At 49.7% G+C, this 23,766-nt stretch overlaps 3 protein-coding genes and 1 pseudogene across 4 annotated transcripts; all 4 read left to right on the forward strand.

Moving 5' to 3' along the window:
* Positions 1-1,633: 1,633 nt before the first annotated feature.
* LOC147971642 (uncharacterized) lies at positions 1,634-3,500 on the forward strand. The gene is made up of 2 exons (XM_087524053.1): positions 1,634-2,358; positions 2,621-3,500. The coding sequence occupies exons 1-2, from the start codon at positions 1,634-1,636 to the stop codon at positions 3,498-3,500; spliced, it is 1,605 nt and encodes a 534-aa protein (XP_087380179.1).
* Positions 3,501-6,533: 3,033 nt separating this feature from the next.
* On the forward strand, positions 6,534-10,688 carry LOC125556083 (uncharacterized). 2 transcript variants are annotated; one of them, XM_087526215.1, is made up of 6 exons: positions 6,534-7,076; positions 7,804-7,871; positions 7,947-8,066; positions 8,150-9,394; positions 9,497-9,746; positions 9,837-10,688. In XM_087526215.1, the coding sequence occupies exons 1-6, from the start codon at positions 6,701-6,703 to the stop codon at positions 10,496-10,498; spliced, it is 2,721 nt and encodes a 906-aa protein (XP_087382341.1). In that variant the 5' UTR covers positions 6,534-6,700; the 3' UTR covers positions 10,499-10,688. The 2 variants fall into 2 exon arrangements, with proteins under 2 accessions (XP_087382341.1, XP_048574835.2); XM_048718878.2 differs by having other exon boundaries at positions 6,535-7,076; positions 9,497-9,713.
* Positions 10,689-13,046: 2,358 nt separating this feature from the next.
* Positions 13,047-13,796, forward strand: LOC147971643 (uncharacterized; annotated as a pseudogene).
* Positions 13,797-19,057: 5,261 nt separating this feature from the next.
* On the forward strand, positions 19,058-23,386 carry LOC125556082 (uncharacterized). The gene is made up of 6 exons (XM_048718876.2): positions 19,058-19,591; positions 20,315-20,373; positions 20,591-20,719; positions 20,836-22,089; positions 22,178-22,394; positions 22,521-23,386. The coding sequence occupies exons 1-6, from the start codon at positions 19,219-19,221 to the stop codon at positions 23,198-23,200; spliced, it is 2,712 nt and encodes a 903-aa protein (XP_048574833.2). The 5' UTR covers positions 19,058-19,218; the 3' UTR covers positions 23,201-23,386.
* The last annotated feature ends 380 nt before the right edge of the window (positions 23,387-23,766 follow it).

The following is a 23,766-nucleotide window of genomic DNA, read 5'->3' on the forward strand; positions in this document are numbered from 1 at the left end:
AATAATTAACATAAGAATTTATCACAATAAAACTTCTAATAAGATTTTATCAAAGTATGCTACGCGCAGGATCACCCCCCCTTGTGTGTGGTCCTCGAGTGAATAGCTCTAAATAACTTTGTTGCCATCAATCTAGGACTTCCTTATTCTTGATCCTAGAAATAAGAGTGGTGCAATTTACATGTTCTACACTATGGCCCTTCATATCTAAATTTATTCTCTCCTTTAGCCCTCTTTTGATACTCGTGAGCATACTACTCCTCCGGCCCATATATCATTGCCCCCTCTCCCCCTCTCACATATCTTTCATGCCACTTTTCACTGGAGCGGTGTCGAGACAGGCAGCCTTTTTTAGAACATTCCTCTTAGCACTTTATTCACGTCGCAAGAGCATCCAGCTCCGCTCCGCTCCAAGCGCCAAGCCCTCCTTGCGCCGCTGGCCACTCCGGCCCCGATGCCCACCTGCTCGCGACGTCCGCCACTCTGACGCCATCACCCACCTCGCCTGATGGCCGCCTCGCCCGACGGCTGCATCCGTGAGCTGAGATGGATGGAGTCGATTCTCTCCTCCACCAGATCTGAGGCCCCATCTTACCTCAACGTGCTCCGCTCGATGCCCCCTTGCCAGTCCCCTCCTCCACCCACGCCATCGCCGTCAGTCATGCGCCGTATCCCTCCCTCCGAGGTCCACCGTGTGGACCATGGGCACGAGGCCGACCTGGACGACGGCTGGAGGGTCGCCACAGGCGGCAAGAGGCAGCGTTCTCCGTGCAACCCCCGGTGTCGTCGCCGCAACCCTGGAGCGTGCCGCGACCCGTCGCCGCCACCTCCCGGCGAGTGCCCCAGCTCTCTCGGCTTCCACCCCCACTCTGAGTGCAGGCCACGACATCCGCTGCCGGTTGTGCCGCGACGTCCGCTCCCGGTTGTGCCGCTTCTTCGGCCACATCGCCAGGATCTGCACCACGCCGTGTCCCTACTCCCACGGCTCCTTCCAAGCAGCCACAGACCTCCTCCCCGATCACCGCAAGCTCCTTCGCATCAAGCGTGGTTGGACCAAGCCAACCTGCGCCGTCCAAGCCCGGCTCCCCGTTACCCACCTCCTCTTCGGCCCCATTGCTGCGGGCACCCCCTCGCCGGCAACGGCCTCCCCCTCTACCTCCTCATCACGCGAAATCACCGCGATGTCGGGGCACCCCTCACTGCACCAGACTTGAGGGATTCCACCAGACAGTTTCGACCACTTGGAACTCCGACAACCCCGACCCTGACCCATTCATACGGATATATGATAGGCTCAAAGCCACGGCAGGCGTGCTACGAAGCTGGAGCTCACGCTTGACCGGCAGGATCTCCATGCAACTTCTCGTCTCCCACGAGCTCATCTACCGCCTCGACGTTGCCGAAGACACACGCCCACTCTCCACCAGCGAAACGTGGCTACGGCGGGAGCTAAAGCGCAAGTAACTGGGCTTAGCCTCTCTTGAGCGATGCATTGCATGAACGTGCACGTTTCTCATGGCTCAAGGAGAGGGATACAAACACGGCCTTCCTCAAGATTTATGCTTCCCATAGAAGTCAAAAACTACATCCTTGGGAACACCATGAAGGCTCCTTCATCAGTGACGACCCCGGCATGGCCCGCACGACATTCTCTCACTTCTCCACCACCATTGGATCCCTGGTCTTGTGCGAGCACACCCTCGACCCTCGTCGCTTTGACCTTTTGTCACTAGAGGAACCATTCACTAAGGACGAAGTATGGCACGCGATCAAGCTGATGCCCACAGGAAAGGCACCGGGCCCGGATGGATTTACGGCGGAATTCTTGCGCTCCTGTTGGGCCATCATCAAGGAGGATATTTGTGTCGCGTTCGACAAGTTGTACACTATGAATGGCATGGGGTTTCGCAAGCTCAACGAGGCGCTCCTCACCCTACTACCCAAGAAACCGGACGCGTTGACGATCGCGAAGTACCGACCAATTAGCCTAATCCACCTCATTGCAAAGCTCTTCGCGAAGGTTCTCTCTCTCCGGCTTGCGCCACGGCTATGTGACATGGTATCCACCAATCAAAGTGCATTCATCGTTGGGAGAAGTGGGCACAACAACTTCCTCCTCGTCCAACAAACGGCGAGGCTCCTCCACAACCTCAAGGTGCCGCGCATGCTTCTCAAGTTGGACATCACCAAGGCTTTCGACACGGTGGCATGGCCATTCCTCCTTGAGACACTCTGCCACCTCGGCTTTGGCCAGCAGTGGTGCAAATGGATTTCTATCCTACTATCCACTGCTTCCATGTGTGTCCTCGTCAACGGCAACCCGGGACCGCCGATCGCCCATGCCCAGGGACTGCCAAGGCGATCCGGTCTCCCCCATGTTGTTCACCTTGGTGATCGACAAGCTTAACTCACTTCTTGAGTACGCCACACAGCAGGGCATCCTGCAGCGCCTCATCACATGCCATGCCGCGTCGATCATCTCCATGTTCGCCGATGATGTGCTCATTTTTTGCCACCCCGACGCTCACGAGCTCAACGCCATCAAGTAGCTACTCGAAGCTTTCGGCGGCGCATCCGGCCTTCGAACCAACTTCTTCAAATGCTTGGCATCACCCATCAGGTGTACCGACGGCCAGCTCGCCACCATTGGGGCCTCCTTCTCCTGCCCAATCGTGGATTTTCCCATCAAATACCTCAGGCTACCCCTCTCAACCTACAAGGTGTTGGCTTATGCGCTCCTACCACTCGTCGACAAACTCTCCAAGAAACTAGCTACATGGAAAGCTTCTCTGCTGTCACGTGGCCAATGGCTAGCTCTTGCCCACCACGTCCTCTCTTCCATGCCGGTGCATATCTTGCTCGCACTGGCGATCAACCCATCCATCTTGAAGAAGATCAACCGGCTAATCTGCGATTTCCTCTGGCATGGTAACAAAGATGCACATATTGGCTGCTGCATTGTGTCCTGGCAAAAGGTGTGTCGCCCCCTAACGCTCGGTGGACTGGTGATTCGTGACCTACACCGCACCGGAGTTGCTTTACGCACACGCTGGCTCTGGCTGCAGCACACTGACCTCGCACGCACCTGGAAACATCTCCATCTGCCATCCGACCCTAAGGCTTCTCAGCTTTTTCATGCCTCGACAACTTGGACCCTCGGTGACGGCAACACCTGCAAGTTCTGGCAGGATCATTGGCTCCATGGTAAATCTATCCCTGAGATCGCGCCCACCTTATCCTCCCTCATCCCGAGGCGACGCAGAGGACGACAACTTGTTAGTGAGGCTCTCACCGATCGTGGCTGGATCGCGGACATCCATGGCAACCTAAACCCCCTTGCGGTCATCGAGTATGTTGAGCTATGGAGATTACTCCAAGGCATTGAACTCTCCGAGGAGCCAGATAAGCTCTCCTGGAAGTGGACTATCGATGGCAACTACACGGCATGGTCTGCCTACCACACGCCATTCCTTGGGGCTACCACCGCACCCTACCGGTAGCTCATCTGGAAGACTTGGGCTCCCTCCAATGTGAAGATCTTTCTCTGGCTAGCCTCCCTCAATCGATGTTGGACCGCCGACCGTCGTGCGCGACACGACCTGCCGCACGACCCATCTGCAAACTGTGCGGCCAGGACGACGAACCTCTCCACCACCTCCTCATTGGGTGCATCTTCTCGCGCATTATTTGGCATGACATCTTGGCCTAGTGCCGCATACCCACAATACCGCCCGCTGGCAGCACCGGCTTCTTTGACTGGTGCACTGCGACAAAGACAAACGTGCCGGCGAGCCTACGCAAAGGACTTAACTCCCTTATCATCCTCACATCCTGGGCCATCTGGAAGCACCGCAACGCAGTCCTCTTCGACAACATAACACCCTCCTACTGCAGACTTCTCAACGACATCAAACAGGAGGCGAAACTATGGGCAAGAGCCGGTGCCAAAGGGCTCGATCCGACCATTCTTGTAACATAAAATGTAACTATCGAGGCTGAGCATCCTCCTACTTCTCTCTGCTCACATCTGCGCCTGGGTACCGCCATCTAATATGCACGATACCCAGGACGCCAACCTTGTATTCTCTCTCACCCTATCAATGGAATGATACGCGACCTCATGTATTCGAGAAAAAAAACCTTAAATCTTATTGAACGACCTCAACCAGATAAGCAGGGATTACTATATGATTCAACACATCATCTAGAATATTCTAGAATGTTAAGTGCTTGCTTAGCACAAGAATGGGTAGTGTTGCTAATGCCTCGGCGGGTTCGCCCAGTCCGTCTGCGTCAGTTGCTTCGGGTCATTCCTGGCTGTGGTGGATAGGCACAGATAGACGCCGACACACTCGGGAACACGAGGATTGCACTGGCCGGTTGTTTGCTGCACTGAATAGCGGTCTACTGGCCTCGTTCACAACGCCAACCTGGACGTCGGTCACGAATAGTTGTACGTACGCACCACACATCATCCTATGGCTTTTTTTACGCGTCATCCTATGGTTTGACCCGTCCCAAAGGGCGCTCTGTGCCAATACATCCCTCCTACGCACAACACATATGATCGACGATGATATGGAAAACATATCGTAAGCAAATTAAGGAGTAGTAGAAGATTTGGATCGAAGCAAATCAAAGCACCAAGTGTAAAAAGTATATATACAGTGCACAACTCGGAGGAATTAATTGCATGCATTGCATGCACACCGGAGGATGGCAAAAAAGGGAAGCTGCATGCACCAGATGGACATATCTGGTGCAATATTATTTGGTGTAGGTGTAGAGGACCCATGGACAAAAATCGTTGGAAGAAAGTTTACCTTTTCCTTCTTTGGAGCAGCATAAAGGAAGAGGACGAGATATAGAAAGGCAATTACCTGGAAGAAATTAATTCAATATCCTACGGAGGATGGACGGATGAGGAGACAAAAATGGAAAAGTTGTATCCAACCTTTATTTTTAGCCCGTTATACAAGTATCACGTCGTAGAGCAACGAAGGGGTGTAAACGCACAGGTGGCTATGACAACTGTCGTACCTTTTAAAAGGTATGAGGTAAAATAAGAAAATAATTAACACGAGCATTTATTATAATAAAATTTCTAATAAAATTTGTCCAAAGTATTATATGCACATGCACGGGACCACACCTCCCCCGTGCTCTTTGAGTGAATAGCAAACAACTTTGCTATGACCACCCTATATTTTTTTTATTTTCAACCCGAGAAATAAGAATGTTGTCATCCACATTCTTACACTATGGACCTTCATATATAAATTTACCTCACTCCTTACTTTTTATAAGCATTTAGCCCTCTTTTGGTACTCTTGAATAGACTACACCTTCAGTCGATGTATTAGTGCCCTGTTAACCCCCCCCCCCCCCTCCCCCCCCCCAACTATCGACGGGCAAGCCAACAGATGGGTCGTTCTAGCGTCCGGTCCGGTAAAAGAGTGAGTGCTCGCATAGATTTAGGGACCGGTAGATTTTTAACGACCTGGTTAGTATTTCACGCCACATGCCAGGCCAAGCGCCTGGTAAGAGAACTTCCCGATGCCCCGACCATCGCCCTGGGTGCCTAGGGCCCATCTCCGCCCCGCCCTAGTATATCATGTTCTAACAAAGGGGCAAGGGCTTGTTTGAAACCGCATGCACGTGCGGCGTACGTCAACTCCAGCCCAACTCAAATAACATGCTCGTCATTTCCGACCCATATACACCCTCACCCCCTCACCCCCACTCACATATCGTGCTCGACATTTCCCGCCAAATATCAACATTTTCCTTCCTCCCGCGTACAATATTCAAACAAAATGCACATACCAGTGTTCCAATGAAAGGGGTAAGGCCTTTTTGAAACTGAACCCGGCCCACTCAAACATCATGCTAGCCCTTCCCGTTCTTACATCGATCCCACTCCCTCCCCATGCACGGACCGTGCTCTCCATTTCCCGCCCATATATCAACATCTCCCCTCCCCTCGCATATCAATGTTCCGACGAAAGGGGCAAGTCATGTATGAAACCATTTGCACGTGCGGCATGCGCCTATACATCATACCCCACTCAAATATCATGCTCATAGTTTCCCGCTCGTACCATCCCCTTCCTCCCTGCTTATATATCATGCCCGTCATTTCCCACCCATATATCAATGTTTCCCCTCCCCTCGCGCATTATGTTCCGGCAAAGGGGTAAGGCATGTCTGAAACTGTCTGAACGCGCCTTGTACGTACGCATATACATCAGCCCCCCACTCAAATATCATGCTCATAGTTTCGCTCCCATATATCATCCCCCCTCCCAATCACATAGCTAGCATGCTCCCCATTTTCACCATGGATGCAAAACTCCAGCAGCCCTTGGACAGGACTACCCAATAGAATCAGGACCAAACTGCCACATTTTTTTTGAGGGAGGACCAAACTGCCACTTCCAACCTCTGGGCAAGCTTCACTCAAGTGGAAATCCTCATAACTTGAGGACACTCTCCGCGAAACCACCAGTATTTCCTCCTATAAAATCCCCCTAACACCCATCTCTCGAACAGTGTGTTCACAGGAACAAGAATTCGATCCAGAAATAGTAGTCCCTAACAGCACCCTGTCCCTGGCCCCCTCCCGTTTGAATCACCCTCCCCTCGGCCGCTTCCCCTTTTCGCTGTCGTCCACTACCAGTGCCAGCCAGGTGAGAAGGCCATGAGTAGCTCGCGCTCTCGGGCGGCTGTGGTGGACGAGGGTATTGCCAAGACGGCAGCGAGGGAGTGGGTTGGGTGGGAGGAGGAGGTCGTGCTGGGGCACGACGACGGCGAGGAGCGCAAGGTGTGCTACTACCTCCTCCGCGCGGCACCCCAGGACAGCGGTAAGAGCGAGAGGGATCTGGCGGTGGTGGGTAAGTACTGGGGGCCTGGGAACATAGCCTACTCGGCGGACGTGCAGTTTCTACTGTCCCTCGAGACGGCGCTGGAGTCTGGGTCGGCATCCGCTAGGCTGGTGACGCTGGCGTCGGAGATCACCGGGCTCAGGTGGAAGTCCAGGAGGGAGATCATGGACTGGCTCACCTCGCTCGTCTCAGGTACCACGTGCTCCTTTTTTCCATGCCCTAGTAGTGAATTTTTCTGGTCGTTTTAGTACCATGTGATTAAGCTGATGGATCAGGCGGCTTGAATTCTCACCATGCATCTCCAACGATCGATCTGATCATGTTTGGTTAGTGTTTAGTAGGGGCTTACGTCTTGAGCACAAGATCCGTTCTTATTCTATTTTCTTGTGTTTCTAGTGTTCGGATCTGAATGTTTAGGAGCTCTGTAGCGTTAATACACACGCTGCTCCTACGTCCAGCCAGATCGTCAGTTTCTTCTCATGTTTCGTCACGTTTTTGTTCGGTTCAGGATTCAGTACAAAGCTAGGGATCATATCCATGACCATCTTGCAGTGCTGTCCTTCTATCCCCTTCCTTTACTACCACTACTCTGGGATATCTTTTGTCTAATCTAATAGATCTACTCCTTTTTGTCAAGAGGATGACAACTTATTGTTAGATATCTTTTCTCTAATCTTATATATAGATCTACTCCTTTTCTCATGTATCGCCCTATGTATCTTCTATCTTGTCTTGTTCCTGATGTATATGTTTGGTTTGCTAGATCTGATTTACGCGTTTCTTTCCCTTTGTGTTTGGTTAACTTTTCTTGAGATAGTGTTTGGATAACTTATATGTTTCCTCTTGTGTTTGGTCTTCTAAGGCCAATATGATGTGGATAGAAATCGACTAACTTGCCCCGTTGTTGTCGTTTTTGTAGATCCTCCATATGGAGCCTTTGGATTGACTTGTCCCGACCACCATGATGGTGGTAGCGCTGCATCTAAGGTACATACGATCTTACAAGCCGTCTTCCTGAGAAATTCTTCCTCTCAACGAAATTAACGCTGGCTGTTCATTCAGGTTATCCTCGCTACTGCTGGGGAAAACAAAGAAGGGTTCACATGGATATGCAAACTGCCCAATCTTGATCAACGTCGGAAGCATTACAAATCCTTTTGGCGAGGGAGACTGAGAATTTCGGTATGTGTTCATCAACTTACCCCTTGTTTTCTTGTTTTGTTTTCGGCTGCCCCATCTTGGTTTACATCTACATGTCTTTGTAGGTTCATGATTTTGTGTTCATCAAGGGTGGAGGGAGGGAGAGCCATGTCGCCTATGTGGAAGACATGTACGAGGATGCCAGCGGGAAGAAGATGGTGCTGGCACGATGGTTCGAGGAACAAGACGGTGAGCACGGTGCTGTATTGTCCCCCGATCTTTATCGCATGGAGATCTTCTTTGGCTATGGGCTGCAAGATCTGAGGGTTGAATTTGTGGAGGCGGTGGTTCCAGTCCTGAATCCAGAGCACTTTGAGATGTTCAAGAAAATACATGGAGGGCGCAGTAGTTGGCAGCCCTTTGTATGTCGTCGGCAGATCGAGGATGAGACCGTCGGGCCCTTTGACATCGCGCAGCAGCTGCAAGGATATGCAAACCAGGAGATTGTAAAGGCAATTGTTGCCGCATCCTCGTCGACGATGGTGCAGGCCAAGCCACCTAATAACAACAAAGGTAAAGCTGCCATTACTGGCCTGGTCGCCGAGAACCATGCTGGTTCTTCCAGTGCTGCCATTATCAATGACAAAACCATGCAGAAGCATATGGCCCCTCCATCTCCATGCAGCACAACTCCTTCCAGCTCTGTTGTTGGTGACAATACCATGGAGAAGCACAACCAGAAGCCCCCTCCATGCAGTGCAGCTGCTTCCAACTCTATTATCGTTGACAAAACCATGGAGAAGCAGAAGGAGATGTCCCCTCCATGCAGCGTAACTCCTTCCAGCTCTGTTATTGGTGACAAAATCATGAAGCAGAAGCAGAAGCCACCTCCATGCAGTGCAACTCCTTCAAGCACTGTTATCAGTGATAAAACCATGGAGAAGCAGAAGCCCCCCGCATGCAGCGCAACTCCTTCCAGTTCCAGCTCTGTTATGGGTGACAAAGCCATGGAGAAGCAGAAGGAGAAGGAGATGCCCCCTCCATGCAGCGCAGCTCCACACAGTGTCACCATTGGCCAGACCGTCGGAAGCAGTGCCGTTCCCCGCAGCGTGGTGAACTGTCAGGCCACCGCGCAGAATCAGCCGCCCCTGAGTGGTACTAGTAATGCAGCAGCCAGTGATGCGTCAACCATGGTGAACCCTGCTGAGAAGATGTTCCAGCCCGGCGTCCGTCTTGAAGCCCTAAGCCAAGACAGCAGCGTGAGGGGCTGTTGGTTCAAATGTGTGGTACTCAAGAGGAACGAGAAAAATGACAAGATCTGGGTGCGGTACCAAGACCTTCGAAAACCCGAGGGCAAAGGACAGCTCAAGGTCGGTCCTGCTTCCTCTTCTTTCTCTGGTATACATCTTGCATGTGTTGACGATGATGATGGTGTGTGTGCTCAACACTAGTTTCCTTTCCTTGTTTTGCAGGAATGGCTCAAAGTTGCAAGAACTGCGGAGCCTGACCGCCTGGGCATTCGCCTTGCCAAAAGGCCCATGCTCCGCCCACAGCTCCCATCATGCTACAGGAAGATCGAGTCTCCGATGGATATCGGGGTCATCGTCGACGCGTGGCTGAACGGCGGATGGTGGGAGGGGATCGTGCTGCAGCAGGAGACTGCTGGCCACGTCAAAGTTTATCTCCAAGGTGAGCTAGTCGGCTTTGAGCTCTCTTGTAATGGTAATACACTACATACTCGGTTAGTACTTACTAGAACACTGGACTGGAGCTCTGCCTCATGCATGCATGCTTGCTTGCTGAAATGTCCAGGGGAGGGGAGACTCGTGGAGTTCAAAGTGGACGCTCTGCGCAAGTCGTTTGAGTGGCGTGAGGAGCAGTGGATGCCTCTGGATGCAAGGCAAGATGTTGCAGCCAAGATAACCCTTGACCTGAAGAAGCAGAAGGCGGCGGCCGCGGCCGCGGCAAGCCCAGCAGGACTGCTGCTGCAACCTCGGGAGGATCCTGGAACTGCAAACTCTGTTCCTCCACGGAAGAGGATCCTGGAACTGGGTCACCCTTCCAAGGAAGAAAGGCTGCAGGATGGAAAGAGCAAGGGTCCTGCTGATGAACCTGCCAAGACAGTTCCAGACAAGGCAAGCCCGCAGCAGCGCCGTGAGGAGGGTGATGGAGATGGCCTGTCCTGTGGCGGCGGCTCAGCTGATGCCAAGCGGTGCCGGGTTGATCCTGCAAACTCTGACAGCCTCAACTACGCTGAACGCAAGGGCAAGGCTACGAAATCTTCTGGCGTCAAGAAAATGGGGTCTTCGGAGGGCAGCGGCAGCCAGGGAGGCACCAGTGGCTCCGGCTCCAGTGGAGGCGCTGCGCCGGTGAAGCCAGCAGTGCCTATTAAGGAGATATGTGTCACCAATGGAGAGGCTCCTCTCATCGCCATGGACGAATCGGAGGTGATCGATCTGACCATGTATGACTGAAGCTGGTAGCAGGATATGATGAAGTCTCTCTGGCCTCAACTTTCCATTCATGAACTGTTATTTCTCAAACATTTCGTTCATTCGCCTATCGCATGTGTGCGTGATTTTTATTACCATTCTAGGCACATAGTTGTTTGTGCTTTCTGAACTTCAAATAAAAGGAGACATTCGTCGTATGTTTTGCTCCTCATCTTTGGTGTCTGTCAACTACTTGTCAGGAATTCTTGTTTTTTTCAGCTCAAAAAAAATATTCTTGTTTTTCTTCTTCCTGGAGTACACCAAGCGGTGTATCATCATGCATCCAAAGGAGAAAGCCAGGCAAGTTGTTGGCTTGGTGGTTCAGCCCCCCAAACTGGCCCAGGAATCTGATCCTGCCCAAATATGCTGCAGGTAGTTTTCACTGTCTGGACACCAATTCTAGTCTTACTGCTAGTACTTCACTGGGTAGCCGATTTCCTTGCAGCATATTAATCTCCTGGTGAAACTGGCTGGGTCAAACTAGCCGGCTACATAATCTGGTGGCCTGCAACTTTCCACCATTATCACCACTTATCACCGCGAAAGCGCAGGATGATTCTCGTTTTCGCTTGTAAAGATGAAGTCTAGATTCTAATTCCAAGCGCACACAAGGCTGGCGGAGTCAAGACTGATGCCATGAGAAACTAGATAGAAAAGCTCGGATATGTTCACACAGATTTTGCGTAGCCTTTTCCTAGGTTGTTCTCGCTGTGGCGCATAGATGTCTTTATTATTGTGAGGCTTCTGTCACCACTAGTGTATCGATCTCTATCGGCATAATGAATGGTACTTGATATACATAAGAGATACTACGTAGTATGTGGAAGAGAAGAATGGCATTAGTGAGATCAAATTCCAGCAATTTTGCGTCTCATAGGCTACACTGCAAAATTTCGGATACACCGAACAACATTGTTTTCTGAGCTTGAAGCGTAAATTTCTACTTCTAGAATTGATAGCGGACAGAGATAGTTGCAGTAAACCCTTTTTAGATGAGGCCAAGAGCCTCAGATGTTTTCGCCTCAACAAGTCTGGTGCCTCATTGCTAACAGCCCAGTGCCCCAACATGTCATCTTCCATGCCACTTGTCACTTGAGCGGTATTGGGACAAGCAATTATTTTGTTGAACAACCTCAATCGTATAAGCAGGCATTACAATACGATTCAACACATCATCTAGATACCCTAGCACAAGAATGGGCAGCGTGGCTGGTGCTTCACCCAGTCCGTGTGCGTGCATCTGTTGCTCCGGGCAGTTCCTGGCTGTGGTGGGAAGGCACATGCAGACGCCGACGAACCAGCGAACATGAGGATTGCATCAGCCGGTTGCTTGCTGCACCCAACAACGGCCTACTGGCCTCTCGCGCAATGCCAACCTAGATGCCGGTCACCAACAATTGTACGTACATGGTACACATCATTATCTAGTTTTTTTTTATGCATCATCCCATGGTTTGACCTGTCCCAAAGAGGCGCTATGTGCCAAAGCATCCCGTTCACACATAGCACATACGATGATTTAGAAAATGTATCGTAAGTAAATTAAGGAGTAGTAGAAGATTGGATGGAAGCAAATTCACGAGAGGATGGAAAAAAGGGTGCATGCACCAGATGAAAGTATCCGGTGTGTGTAGATGACCCATGCACAAAAATTAGTGAAGGAAAGCTTACCTTTTCTTTCTTTCTTTGGAGTGGCCTGAAGGAAGAGGACGAGATCCTCGCCTCTTCGTTGAGGAGAAAATGTAGATCCTCGCCTCCTCTTCTGGTACTTGTCTTCATGCTCCTTCACGGCAAGCGCTATGACTAATGTTTGCTACCGAAAGGTCGCAAGCATGGTCTCAACATCCGAGTCGTCCGAATTGGACGAATCGGATAGCAAGAACTTCTCGCACGGGGTCAACTCCATCTACACGCACACCGGCACGTCAATCTACTACATAGCTCGCAAAAATCATAAAAAAGGGACTAACCGGTGGCGAGTTTGATGTGGTCGGCGGCGACGAGGGTGGTGCGCTCGGCGGTGGTCGATCCCAGCGGCGACTGGGGGGCGGCTCTTCTCGCCGGATCCGGAGAGGCGGTGCAGCAGCTCGGCGCAGGAGGGTGTGGGGCGGCCCCGCGGAGCGATTCCGCCCGCAGATATGGTCGGAATCGCCGGCGGCGGGTGGGCGGAAACAAAGGCGGACGGCGGCGGGAGGAGGGGGAAAAGAGCGCGGGCTGAAATATCCCTCCCGCCAACTGCTTCTCTGTGATGCAGGGCACCGCAGCCGCGAGGCGGAAACCCGCGTTTTCCCGGATTGGGGTCAGGAATTTGCCGCGCCCCCTAAAAATTTTTGCGGGCCAGGGGCGGGATGCAGGGTCTGGTCGGGCAGGCTTTCCGGCCCGTACCCACATTTTGGCGGTTATTTTGCGGGTCGGGGGCGGATGCGGGGTCTGCTAGAGTTGCTCTAAGTGCGGTTCCGCGACCCTTTTGCGGGTCCAAACCCTATCCTCCCGCCACCGTGAGCCACCCGATTCCCCTTTCTCCTCTCCCAATTTCTCGCCGCCGGCGACCCTCCGCCCCGCCTCCAGCCGCCATGTGGGGGCGAATGTGGAGCTCCGGACGCGGCTCCGGCAGCCGATCCGGCCGTGAGAGGGACCCGGAGCGCGAGCGGCGCGTCCGGTCCGGCGGCGCGAGGAAGCGCGGTGCGCAGAAGTGGACCAACCGCGGGCTTTCGCCGCCGGCGAGTTTCGACCGCCGGGAGACGGTGGAGTACAACCGTCGGCGCGCGTCGTTCTCCTCCGCGCGTTCTTCGTACGTCGGATCCTCCTCCTCCTCCGCGGGCTTCCTCCCCGTGAAGAGGGGGTGGTCGGACAAGGAGGAGGAGCCAGAGTCGCCGGCACCGTTCCCCTTCGTGCCGGTGAAGGAGGAGCCCGAGGAGCCCGCTCCGCTCGGCCGCCGCGGGGTCGTCGGGCCCGAGGACTACGTCGCGGAGTTCGATGCCATCGCCGCCGCCATCGCTGAGCGGAGCGTGCGCGAGGAGGAGGAGCGTCACCGCCACGTGGAGGAGCTCGAAGCCCTCGAGTGCCGGCAGGCGGTCGCCGCCAAGGAGAAGGCCGAGGAGTAGCGCCGCATCCGCGCAGAGCAGGCGGAGAAGTTCGTCGATCTTTGCAGCTCCGGCGAGGAGGAGTGAGCGTCCGGCTCCTCCACGGCGTCGTCCAGTTGCCGCGACCTCGCTGCCGTTTAGATCCGACCCCCTAGTACTAGCTTAACATAGTATGTATGCTTGTAGTGTGATGAACTATGTAGTATGCGATGAACAATGTAGTATGTGATGAGCTGTGTTTGTGCAATTTCTCCCGCGAAAGAAGTTTTTCAAATTATGCAGATTTAGATACGGGTTCTGCTTAGACGCGTATGTTTCTGACCCGCAAAAGCAATTTTCGTGAACCCGCAAACACGTTTTGCGGGTCGTATTTTTGTGGGGTCTGCTAGAGTTGCTCTAAGAGTGTTGACATCCACATGTTTTACACTATAGCCCTTCATATCTAAATTTATCCTCTCCTTTATCCCCCTTTTGATACTCTTGAACATACTACACCTCTAGCCCATATATCATTGCCCCCTCACCCCCTCTCACATATCGTGCTCGCCATGTTCTCATGACCTGCCTATATATTAGCATCTCTCCTCCCTAGCATTTTGTTGAGCAAGACCAGTGTCAAAAATTAAGCTTTTATATCTACTGTAGAGCGTATCACATGCCAACGCATAAAAATAAGGCTTGATTGAAGAAATATTGTATAATTTAAATATGAAATTGATAATAAAATGCACCAACAAATGGTTTGAGACATACGAAAGGAAAGTTAATTAATGTTTATTTTTGGATGCTAAAAAGAATATAAAATATAGTAATTCATTAGAAAACATAAATGAGAATGGGTTGAAACTCAACAAGGTTTGTCATTTTACTTTGAATGAGCAGTGGAGGTATTAGACAAAAAATAGTATTGGTGTCCAAATGTGAGACCCCTGTGACACATAAAATATATGGTATGGCGAGGCGTGTGTCACCACTAGTGTCTAGATCTCCGTCGGCATAATTAATACTTGGCATACATAAGAGATACTAGTATGTACAGGAGAAGATAATGACATTAGTGCAAAAATTCTCCGCCGGTTGCTTGCTGCACTGAATAGCGGCCTACTGGCCTCGCTCGCAACGCTAACCTAGACATCGGTCACGAATAGTGATACTTAGGTGCCACACATTATCCTATGGCTTTTTTGCGGGTCATTCTATGGTTCGACCCATCTCAATGGGCGCTCTGTGCCAAAACATCCTGCCTATGTACAGCACATATGATCGACGATTATTTGGAAAACATATTGTAAGCCAATTAAGGAGTAGTATAGAAGATTTGGATCAAAAAAATCAAAGCACGGAGTGCAGAAAGTGCATATACAATGCACAGCTCATAGGAATTGATAGCATGCATTGCATGCACACCGGAGGATGGCAAAAAAAGGAGGCTGCATGCACCATATGGACGTATCTGGTGCAATTTTACTTGGTGTAGGTGTAGAGGACCCATGGACAAAAATTGATGGAAGAAAGCTTACTTTTTCTTTCTTTGGAGCAGCATGAAGGAAGAGGACGAGATATAGAGAGGCAATTACCTCGCAGAAATTAATGCAATACGCTATGGAGGATGGACGGATGAGGAGACACAAACGGAAAAGTTGTATCTAGCCTTAACAGATGAGGAGACACCGTAGAGCAACCAAGGGGTGTAAACACACAGGTGGCTAGGACAGTTGTCGTGCCACTTTAAAAGGTATGAGGTAAAGTAAGAAAATAACCAACATGGGCATTTATTACAATAAAATTTCTAATAAAATTGGTCCAAAGTATCCTACGCACATGCACGGGGCCACACCTCCCTTGTGCTCTTTAAGTGAATAGAAAACAACTTTGCTATGACCACCCTATTTTTTTATTTTTGACCCGAGAAATAAGCATGTTGTCTGTTAATCCACAAGTATAGGGGATCGTTTGTAATTTTTTTGATAAATAAGAGTGTCGAACACAATGAGGAACTAAAGGTAGGACAAATATTTCCTCAAGTTCTATTGACCATCGATACAACTCTATGCACAGTTAACGTTTGCTTTACCTAGAACAAGAATAAAACTAGAAGTACTTTGTGAGAATAAAATTATGAATAAATTGTAAGATAATAGAAGTAGTAGATAGCTTTTGTCACACAAGAAGGTCATTTGACCCTAGGTGATCGATAACTAGACCGGAGATTATTATTGCAATTTTATATGTTGAAGAAGCATGAGCTAACATACTTTCTGTACTTGAATCATATGCACTTATGATTGGAATTCTAGCAAGCATCCGCAACTATCAAAGATCATTAAGGTAAAACTCAACCATAGCATTAAGTATCAAGTCATCTTTATCCCATACGCAACACCCGCCTTACTCGGGTCTGTGCTTCTATCACTCACGCCACCCACCATAAGCGAATCATGAACGTATTGCAACACCCTACAGCGGGGATCCTTCACGTTTGCGCGACACAGAGAGAACCGTAGGACAGCATCAAAATAAAATATACAACTCATACCAATCATGATCATCAATCAACCCATAGGACAAAACAGATCTACTCAAACATCATAGGATAACCACATATCATTGGATAATAATATATAGTGTTGAGCACCATATTTAAGTAGAGAATTGCAGGGGAATAGAGAGGTTACACTGCTTCATAGAGGGGGAGAAAATTGGTGTTCACGGTAGCAAGATTGTTGATGTAGATCGCCTTCACGATCCTAGCCTCGGCGGCACTCCGGCGTCATCGGGAGAGAGAGGGAGAGAGCCCCCCTCCTTCTTATTCTTCCTTGACCTTCCCCCTATATGGGAGGAGGGTTTCTCCTCTAGTCCATGGCCTCTATGGCGGTGGAGGAGCGAGAGCCCCTTCGAGATTGGATCTATCTCTTTATTATCTTCTGTTTTGCGTTTCCCAGATCTAGCCTTTCACCGTTTTCTAAATATCCGAAGATCCGTAGCTCCGACCGCGCTGAAATTTTAACACGAACTTTTTCCGGATATAAGCTTCCTTGCGCCCGAAGAATGGCAGCAACCGCCTTACTAGGTGTACACCACGCGCCAGGGGGCTGGGTCGCGCCCTGGTGTCTTGTTGGGGCTGTCACTATTAGGAAAAGGGCTAAAGATGAAATTGACACTAATGGCGCACTGTACATGTGGTGCGTCATTACTAAATACTAATAGCGCACCATGTGTTGGTGCGCCATTAGTGTGCAAATACTAATGGCGCACCACATCCACGGTGCGCCATTAGTAAAAAAATTAAAACTACTAATGGCGCACCGTGGGAGTGGTGCGCCATTATTAGTTGAACTAGTAATGGCGCACCGTGCCACGGTGCGCCATTAGTAACTTGACCACCACTTCCACCGAATGCACCCCCCCCCCACCCGTGGACCGCCTTTTCAGTTTTTAAAAAAATAAAAAAATGATGGAAATGTCAAAAAAAATAAAAGAAAATAAGTTTCCCATGTGATATGTGGTCTAGTTGTTGTGAAAATTTACAAATATAAATTTCGACTTTATTTGCGAAATCTCTCGAGAATTTGTAAAATGGGCATAACTTTTGCGTACGAACTCGGATGAAAAAGTTTTTTATATGAAAAATCATCTACTCAAAAAGTTACATCCGAACCCGTTAAACATTTTTAAAATCCTCAAAAACCTAACAGAAAAAAAAAGTTACGGGGCTTTTAAGATCTGGGGAGGCAAAAAAATTCAAACTTACTAATGCCGCACCTGCCCATGGTGCGCCATTACTATCTTCCCGCCTTCAAAATTCAAAATAAGTCAAAAAATAATAATAATAAGTTACTAATGGCGCACCTGCCCATGGTGCGCCATTAGTATAACCCCGCCTTCAAAATTCAAAATAAGTCAAAAAATAAAGAAAAAAGTTACCAACGGCGCACCTACCCATGGTGCGCCATTAGTATCTTCCCGCCTTCAAAATTCAAAATAAATCAAAAAAATAAAAAATAAAAGTTAGTAATGGCGCACCTGCCCGCGGTGCGCCATTACTATGCCGTATATACGGTTGGGCGTGGTCCTCTCCTCCTTACCTCTTCATTCTTCTCCTCCACTCCACCTCTCCTCCACTCCATCTCCTCTTCTCCTCCACTCCATCTTCCCTTCTCTCCTCCATCATACTACCCTCCTCCTCTCCGGCGACCTCCTCCTCCCTCCTCTCCTCCCCTCCCCTCCCCTCACGGTTTCTCCTCCCTCCACTCCGGTGAGCTCCTCCTCCCTCCTATCCGGTGAGCTCCTCCTCCCTCCTCTCCTCCCATCCCCTCATGGTTTCTCCTTCCTCCTCTCCGATGCTCCGGTGAACTCCTCTCCGGCGACCTCCTCCTCCTCTCCGGCGATGTAGGCGAGCGCCTCTCCGGTGACCTCCTCCTCCTCCTCTCCGGCGAACTCCTCTCCGGCAAAAGAACACGGAAAAAGAACGTACAAGATCCAAAAACAGGAACAAAATTTGAAATAATATCGTGCCAAAAAACGAGCAAAAAATGGACAAAAAAATCACGACCCAGATCCAAATTCAAAATTCAAAAATAGCAATGGCGCACGGTGGGGGTTAGACGGTGCGCCACTACTATTTTCCCGCCTTCAAAATTCAAAAATACTAATGGCGCACCAGTGGCCTATACTAATGGCGCACCAGTGGTGCGCCATTAGTAAAAAATACTAGTGGCGTGATACTAATGGCGCACCAGTGATGCGCCATTAGTAGGCAAAACTGGTGCGCCATTAGTAGCCCTTTTCCTAGTAGTGTGTGGGCCTCCTTTTGCGTTGATTCCACCTCCCAAAAATCACATATATTCCAAAATAATCCTCCATAAATTTGTATCACATTTGGACTTCGTTTGATATGGATATTCTGTGAAACAAAAAACATGCAACAAACAGGAACTGACACTGGGCACTCGGTCAATATGTTAGTCCAATAAATCATATAAAATGTTGCCAAAAGTATGTGAAAGCTGTATAATATTGGCATGAAACACTAAAAAATTATAGATACGACGGAGACGTATCATTGTCATCAACATATTTTATACTATGGTCCTTCATATATAAATTTATTTCGCTCCTTTCATTACTTTTTATAAGCATTTTGTCCTCTCTTGGTACTCTAGAATACACTACACCTTCAGTCGATGTATCAGTGCCCTGTCAACCCCCCACTCCACACCCCCCCCCCCCACTATCACATAGCATGCTCGCCATTTTCACCATGGATGCAAAACGATCGGAGCCCTTGGACAGGACTACCCAATAGAATGAGGACCAAACTGCCACATTTTTTTGAGGCAGGACTAAACTGCCACTTCCTAGCTCTCGGCAAGCTTCACTCAAAGTGGAAATCCTCATAACTTGAGGACACTCTCCGTGAAAAACCACTCGCATTTCCTCCTATAAAATCCCCCAAGACCCCATCTCTCGAACAGTGTGTTCATAGGAACAACAATTCGGTCCAGAAATAGTAGTCCCTAACGAGCCCCCTGGCCCTGGCCCCCACCCGTTTGAAGCATCCTCCACCCTCCGCTGGTTCCCCGTTTCGCTATCGTCCACCACCATCCAGGTGAGAAGGCCATGAGTAGCTCGCACTATCCGGCTGCTGTGGTGGACGAGGGTAATGCTAAGATGGCAGTGAGGGAGTGGGTTGGGTGGGAGGAGATCGTGCTGGAGGGCGGCGACGGCGAGGAGCGCAAGGTGTGCTACTTCCTCCTCTACGCGCCGCCCCAGGACGGCGGTAAGAGTGAGAGGGATCTAGCGGTGGTGGGTAAGTATTGGGGACCTGGTAACATAGCGTACTCGGCGGACTTGCAGTTCCTGCAATCCCTCCGGACGTCGCTCGAGTCTGGGTCGGCGTCCGCTAGGGTGGCGACGCTGGTGTTGGAGATCACCCAGATCAGGTGGAAGTCTAGGAAAGAGGTCATGGACTGGCTCACCTCGCTCGTCTCAGGTACTACGTGCTCCTTTTTTCATGCCTTAGTGGTGAATTTTTTGGTGGCTTTTGTACCATACATGATTAAGCTAACAGATCAGGCCGCTAGAATTTTTACCATGCATCTCTAACGACTGATATCAATGTTTGGTCAGTGTTTAGTAGGGGTTTACATCTCGAACACAAGATCCGATCTTATTTTTTCTTGTGTTTCTAATGTTTAGATCTGAATGTTTAGGAGCTTTTTAGCGTTAATACACAAGCTGCTCCTATGTCCAGCCAGATCAGTTTCTACTCGTGTTTCGTTACGTTTTTGTTCGGTGCCAAGATTCAGTACAAGGGGGATGATATCCATGACCATCTTGTAGTGCTCTGCTTCTATCCCCTTCCTTTATTAGCAGTACTTTGGGATATCTTTTGTCTAATCTAATAGATCTACTCCTTTTTGTCAAGACGACGAGTAATTTATTGTTAAAGATCTTTTGTCTAATCTTCTAGATCTACTCCTTTTCTCATTCACCTCCCTATATGTGATCTATCTTGGCTTGTTTGATTCCTGATGTATGTGTTTGTTAATTTGCTAGATCTGGTTTATGCGTTTACTTCCTTTTGTGTTTGGTTAACTTTTTTTGGATTAGTGTTTGGTTAATTTATGTGTTTCCTCTTGTGTTTGTCTTGTGAGGCCAATATGATGTGGATAGAAATCCCCTAACTTGCCTTCCATTGTTTTCGTCTTTGTAGATCCCCCGTATGGAGCCTTTGGATTGACTTGTCCCGACTACCATGACGGTGCATCTAAGGTACATACAATCTCAAGCGTCTTCCTGAGAAATGCTTCCTCTCAATGTGGTGGCTCATCTAATAGCAAAGTTTAGTTTTGACAATAGATCCGATGGTAGTCTTGTTAATGATGTACCGCGCTGTGTGGTGAATTTTGTATCGAACGATTGTAAGTTTCGCGATGGTTAATTAATGTAAGGTGGTGTTCAAAAAAAATTGATGTATTTGTTCATCCAGGATACCCCCTCAACACTCTCTACTGCCGGGGAAAATAAAGAAGGGTTCACATGGATATGCAAATTGCGCCATCTTGATCAACGTCGCAAGCACTACAAATCCTTTTGCCGAGAGGGAATGAGAATTTCGGTACGTGTTCATCAATGGCCCCCTTGTTTTCTTGGTTTGTTTTCACATACGGACGGATCTATATATCTTGGTTTACATCTATTATTAATTGTGTCGTGCACTATATGTCTTGGTAGGTTCATGATTTTGTGTTTATCAAGAGTGGAGGGAGAGAGAGCCATGTTGCATATGTGGAAGATATGTACGAAGATGGCAGTGCCAAGAACATGGTGCTGGTACGATGGTTTGAGGAACCTGATGGTGAGCACGGTGTTGCATTGCCCCCAGATCTTTATTGTAGGGAGATCTTCTTTGGATATGGGCTGCAAGATCTGAGGGTTGAATTTGTGGAGGGGGTGGCAGCGGTCCTGAATCCACAACACTTTGAGATGTTCAAGAAAATAAATGGAGGGAGCAGTAGCTGGCAGCCCTATGTATGTCGTCGGTGCATCGATGATGGCACCGTCGAGCCCTTTGACATCGCGCAGCTCCAAGGATATGCAAACCAGAAGATAGTAAAGGAAATTGTTGCCGCATCCTCCTCGACGGTGGTGCAGGCCAAGCCACCTAATAACAATGGTAAAGTTGCCATTACTGGTCTGGCCGCCGAGAATCATGTTGGTTCTTCCAGCACTGTTACCGGTGACAAAACCATGGATACACAGAAGCAGAAGCCCCCTCCATGCAGCGTAACTCCTTCCAGCATTGTTATCGGTGGCAAAACCATGGAGAAGCAGAAGGAGAAGGCCCCTGCATGCAGCACAACTCCTTCCAGTTCCGGCTCTGTTATCAATGACAAAACCATGGAGAAGCAGAAGCCTCCTCCATGCAGCGCAACTACTTCCACTTCCAGCACTGTTATCGATGACAACAAAACCATGGAGAAGCAGAAGGAGATGCCCCCTCCATGCAGCACAACTCCTTCCAATTCCAGCTCTGTTATCAATGACAAAAACATGGAGAAGCAGAAGCCTCCTCCATGTAGCGCAATTGCTTCCACTTCCAGCACTGTTATCGATGACAACAAAACCATGGAGAAGCAAAAGGAGATGCCCCCTCCATGTAGCGCGACTCCACAGAGCACCACCATTGGCCAGATCATCAAAAGCAGTGTCGTTCCCCGTAGCGTGGTGAACTGTCAGACCATCGCGCATAATCAGCCGCCCCCAAGTGGTACTAGTACGTGTAATGTAGCAGCCAATGATGCGTCAACCATGCTGAACCCTGAGAAGATGTTCCAGCCCGGCTGCCGTCTTGAAGCCCTGTCCCAAGACAGCAGCGTGAGGGGTTGTTGGTTCAAATGTGTGGTACTCAGTAGGAGGGAGAAAGATAACAAGGTCAGGGTGCGGTACCAAGACATTCTGAATTCCGAGGGCAAGGGACAGCTCAGGGTTGGTCCTTCCTCTTCTTTCTCTGGTATCCTGCATGTGTTGACGATGATGATGTATGTACTCAACATGAGTTTTTTTTGTTTTCCAGGAATCTCTCAAAGTTGCAAGAATTGCGGAACCTGACCACTTGGGCATACGCCTTACTAAAAGGCCCATGCTTCGCCCACACCTCCCAAGACACTACAGGAAGATCGAGTCTCCGGTGGCTGCCGGGGTCATCGTCGACGCACGGCTGAAGGGCGGATGGTGGGAGGGGATCGTGTTGCAGCAGGAGACTGCTGGCCACGTCCAAGTTTATCTCCAAGGTGAACTGCCTGCCTACTCTCTCTAATCACCTAGCTAGCAGTTAATAGTACTATATATCCAGTTGGTACTTAGCACATTGGACTGGAGCTCTTCCTGATACATTGCATGCTTGCCAAAATTTCCAGGGGAGGGGAGACTTGTGGAGCTCCAAGTGGAGTGTCTGCGAAAGTCATTTGAGTGGCATGAGGAGCAATGGATTCCTCTAGATGCAAGAAAGGATGTTGCAGCCAAGATAACCCTTGACCTGAAGGGTGGTGAGAGATCTTTGAAACAGAAGGCTCAAAAGATGGATGAGCAGTCTAGCCAGACGGCGGCCGCCGCAGCCGCAGAGCTGGCAGCACCAACTGCAGAACTAGTGCAGCCTCTGGAGGAAGGTGACGATGAACCTGCAAACTCTGCTCCTCCACGGAAGAGGTTCCTGGCTCAGGGCTACTCTTTCGAGGAAAAAAGGCTGGAGGAGCATGCCAAAAAGATCAAAGGTACTGCTAATGAAGCTGCAAAACCAGTCGCGGCGGAGGGAGATGGCATGTCCCACGGCGGCAGCTCAGCTGATGCCAAGCGGTGCTGGGTTGATCCTGCAAACTCTGACGGCCTCAACTGCGCTGAACGCGAGGGCAAGGCTGCGAAATCTTCTGGCGTGAAGAAAATGGGGTCTATGGAGGGCAGCGGCAGCCAGGGAGGCGCCAGTGGAGGCGCTGCGCCGGTGAAGCCGGTGCCCAGGGAGGAGATTTGCGTCACCAACGCAGAGGCTCCTGCCGTCGCCATGGACAAATCGGAGGTGATCGACCTGACCCTAGATGACTGAAGCTGGTGGCAGGATATGATAAAGTCTGGCCTCAACTTTCCATTCATGAACTGTTATTTCTCAGACATTTCGTGCATTCGCCTATCGCGTTTGTGCGTGCTTTTTATTTCCATTCTAGGCACATAGTTGTTTGTGCTTTCTGAACTTCAAATAAGAGGAGACATTCGTCGTATGTTTTGCTCTTCATGTTTGGTGTCTGTCTAGTTGTCATAAATTCTTGTTTTTTCAACTAAAAAAATATTCTTGTTTTTTTTCTATCTTCCTGGAATACACCACACGGTGTATATATCATCATGCCCCCCAAACTGGCCCAGGAATCTGATCCTGCCCAAACATACTGCAGGTCGAGACCAGTTTTCACTGTCTGGACAGCAAATTCTGGTCTTACTACTTCACTGGGTCGCTGGTCTTACTACTTCACTGGGTCGCTGCTTTCCTTACTGCATATTAATCACCTGGTGAAACTGGCAGGGTCAAACTAGCCGGCTACATAGTCTGGTGGCCTTCAACTTTCCACCGTTATCAGCGCATGATGATCCTCGTTTCAACTTGTAAAGATGAACTCT

The sequence above is a fragment of the Triticum urartu genome, chromosome 5A, assembly GCF_056163025.1.
Source record: "Triticum urartu cultivar PI428250 chromosome 5A, HENAU_Tu73, whole genome shotgun sequence".
NCBI lineage: Eukaryota > Viridiplantae > Streptophyta > Magnoliopsida > Poales > Poaceae > Triticum > Triticum urartu.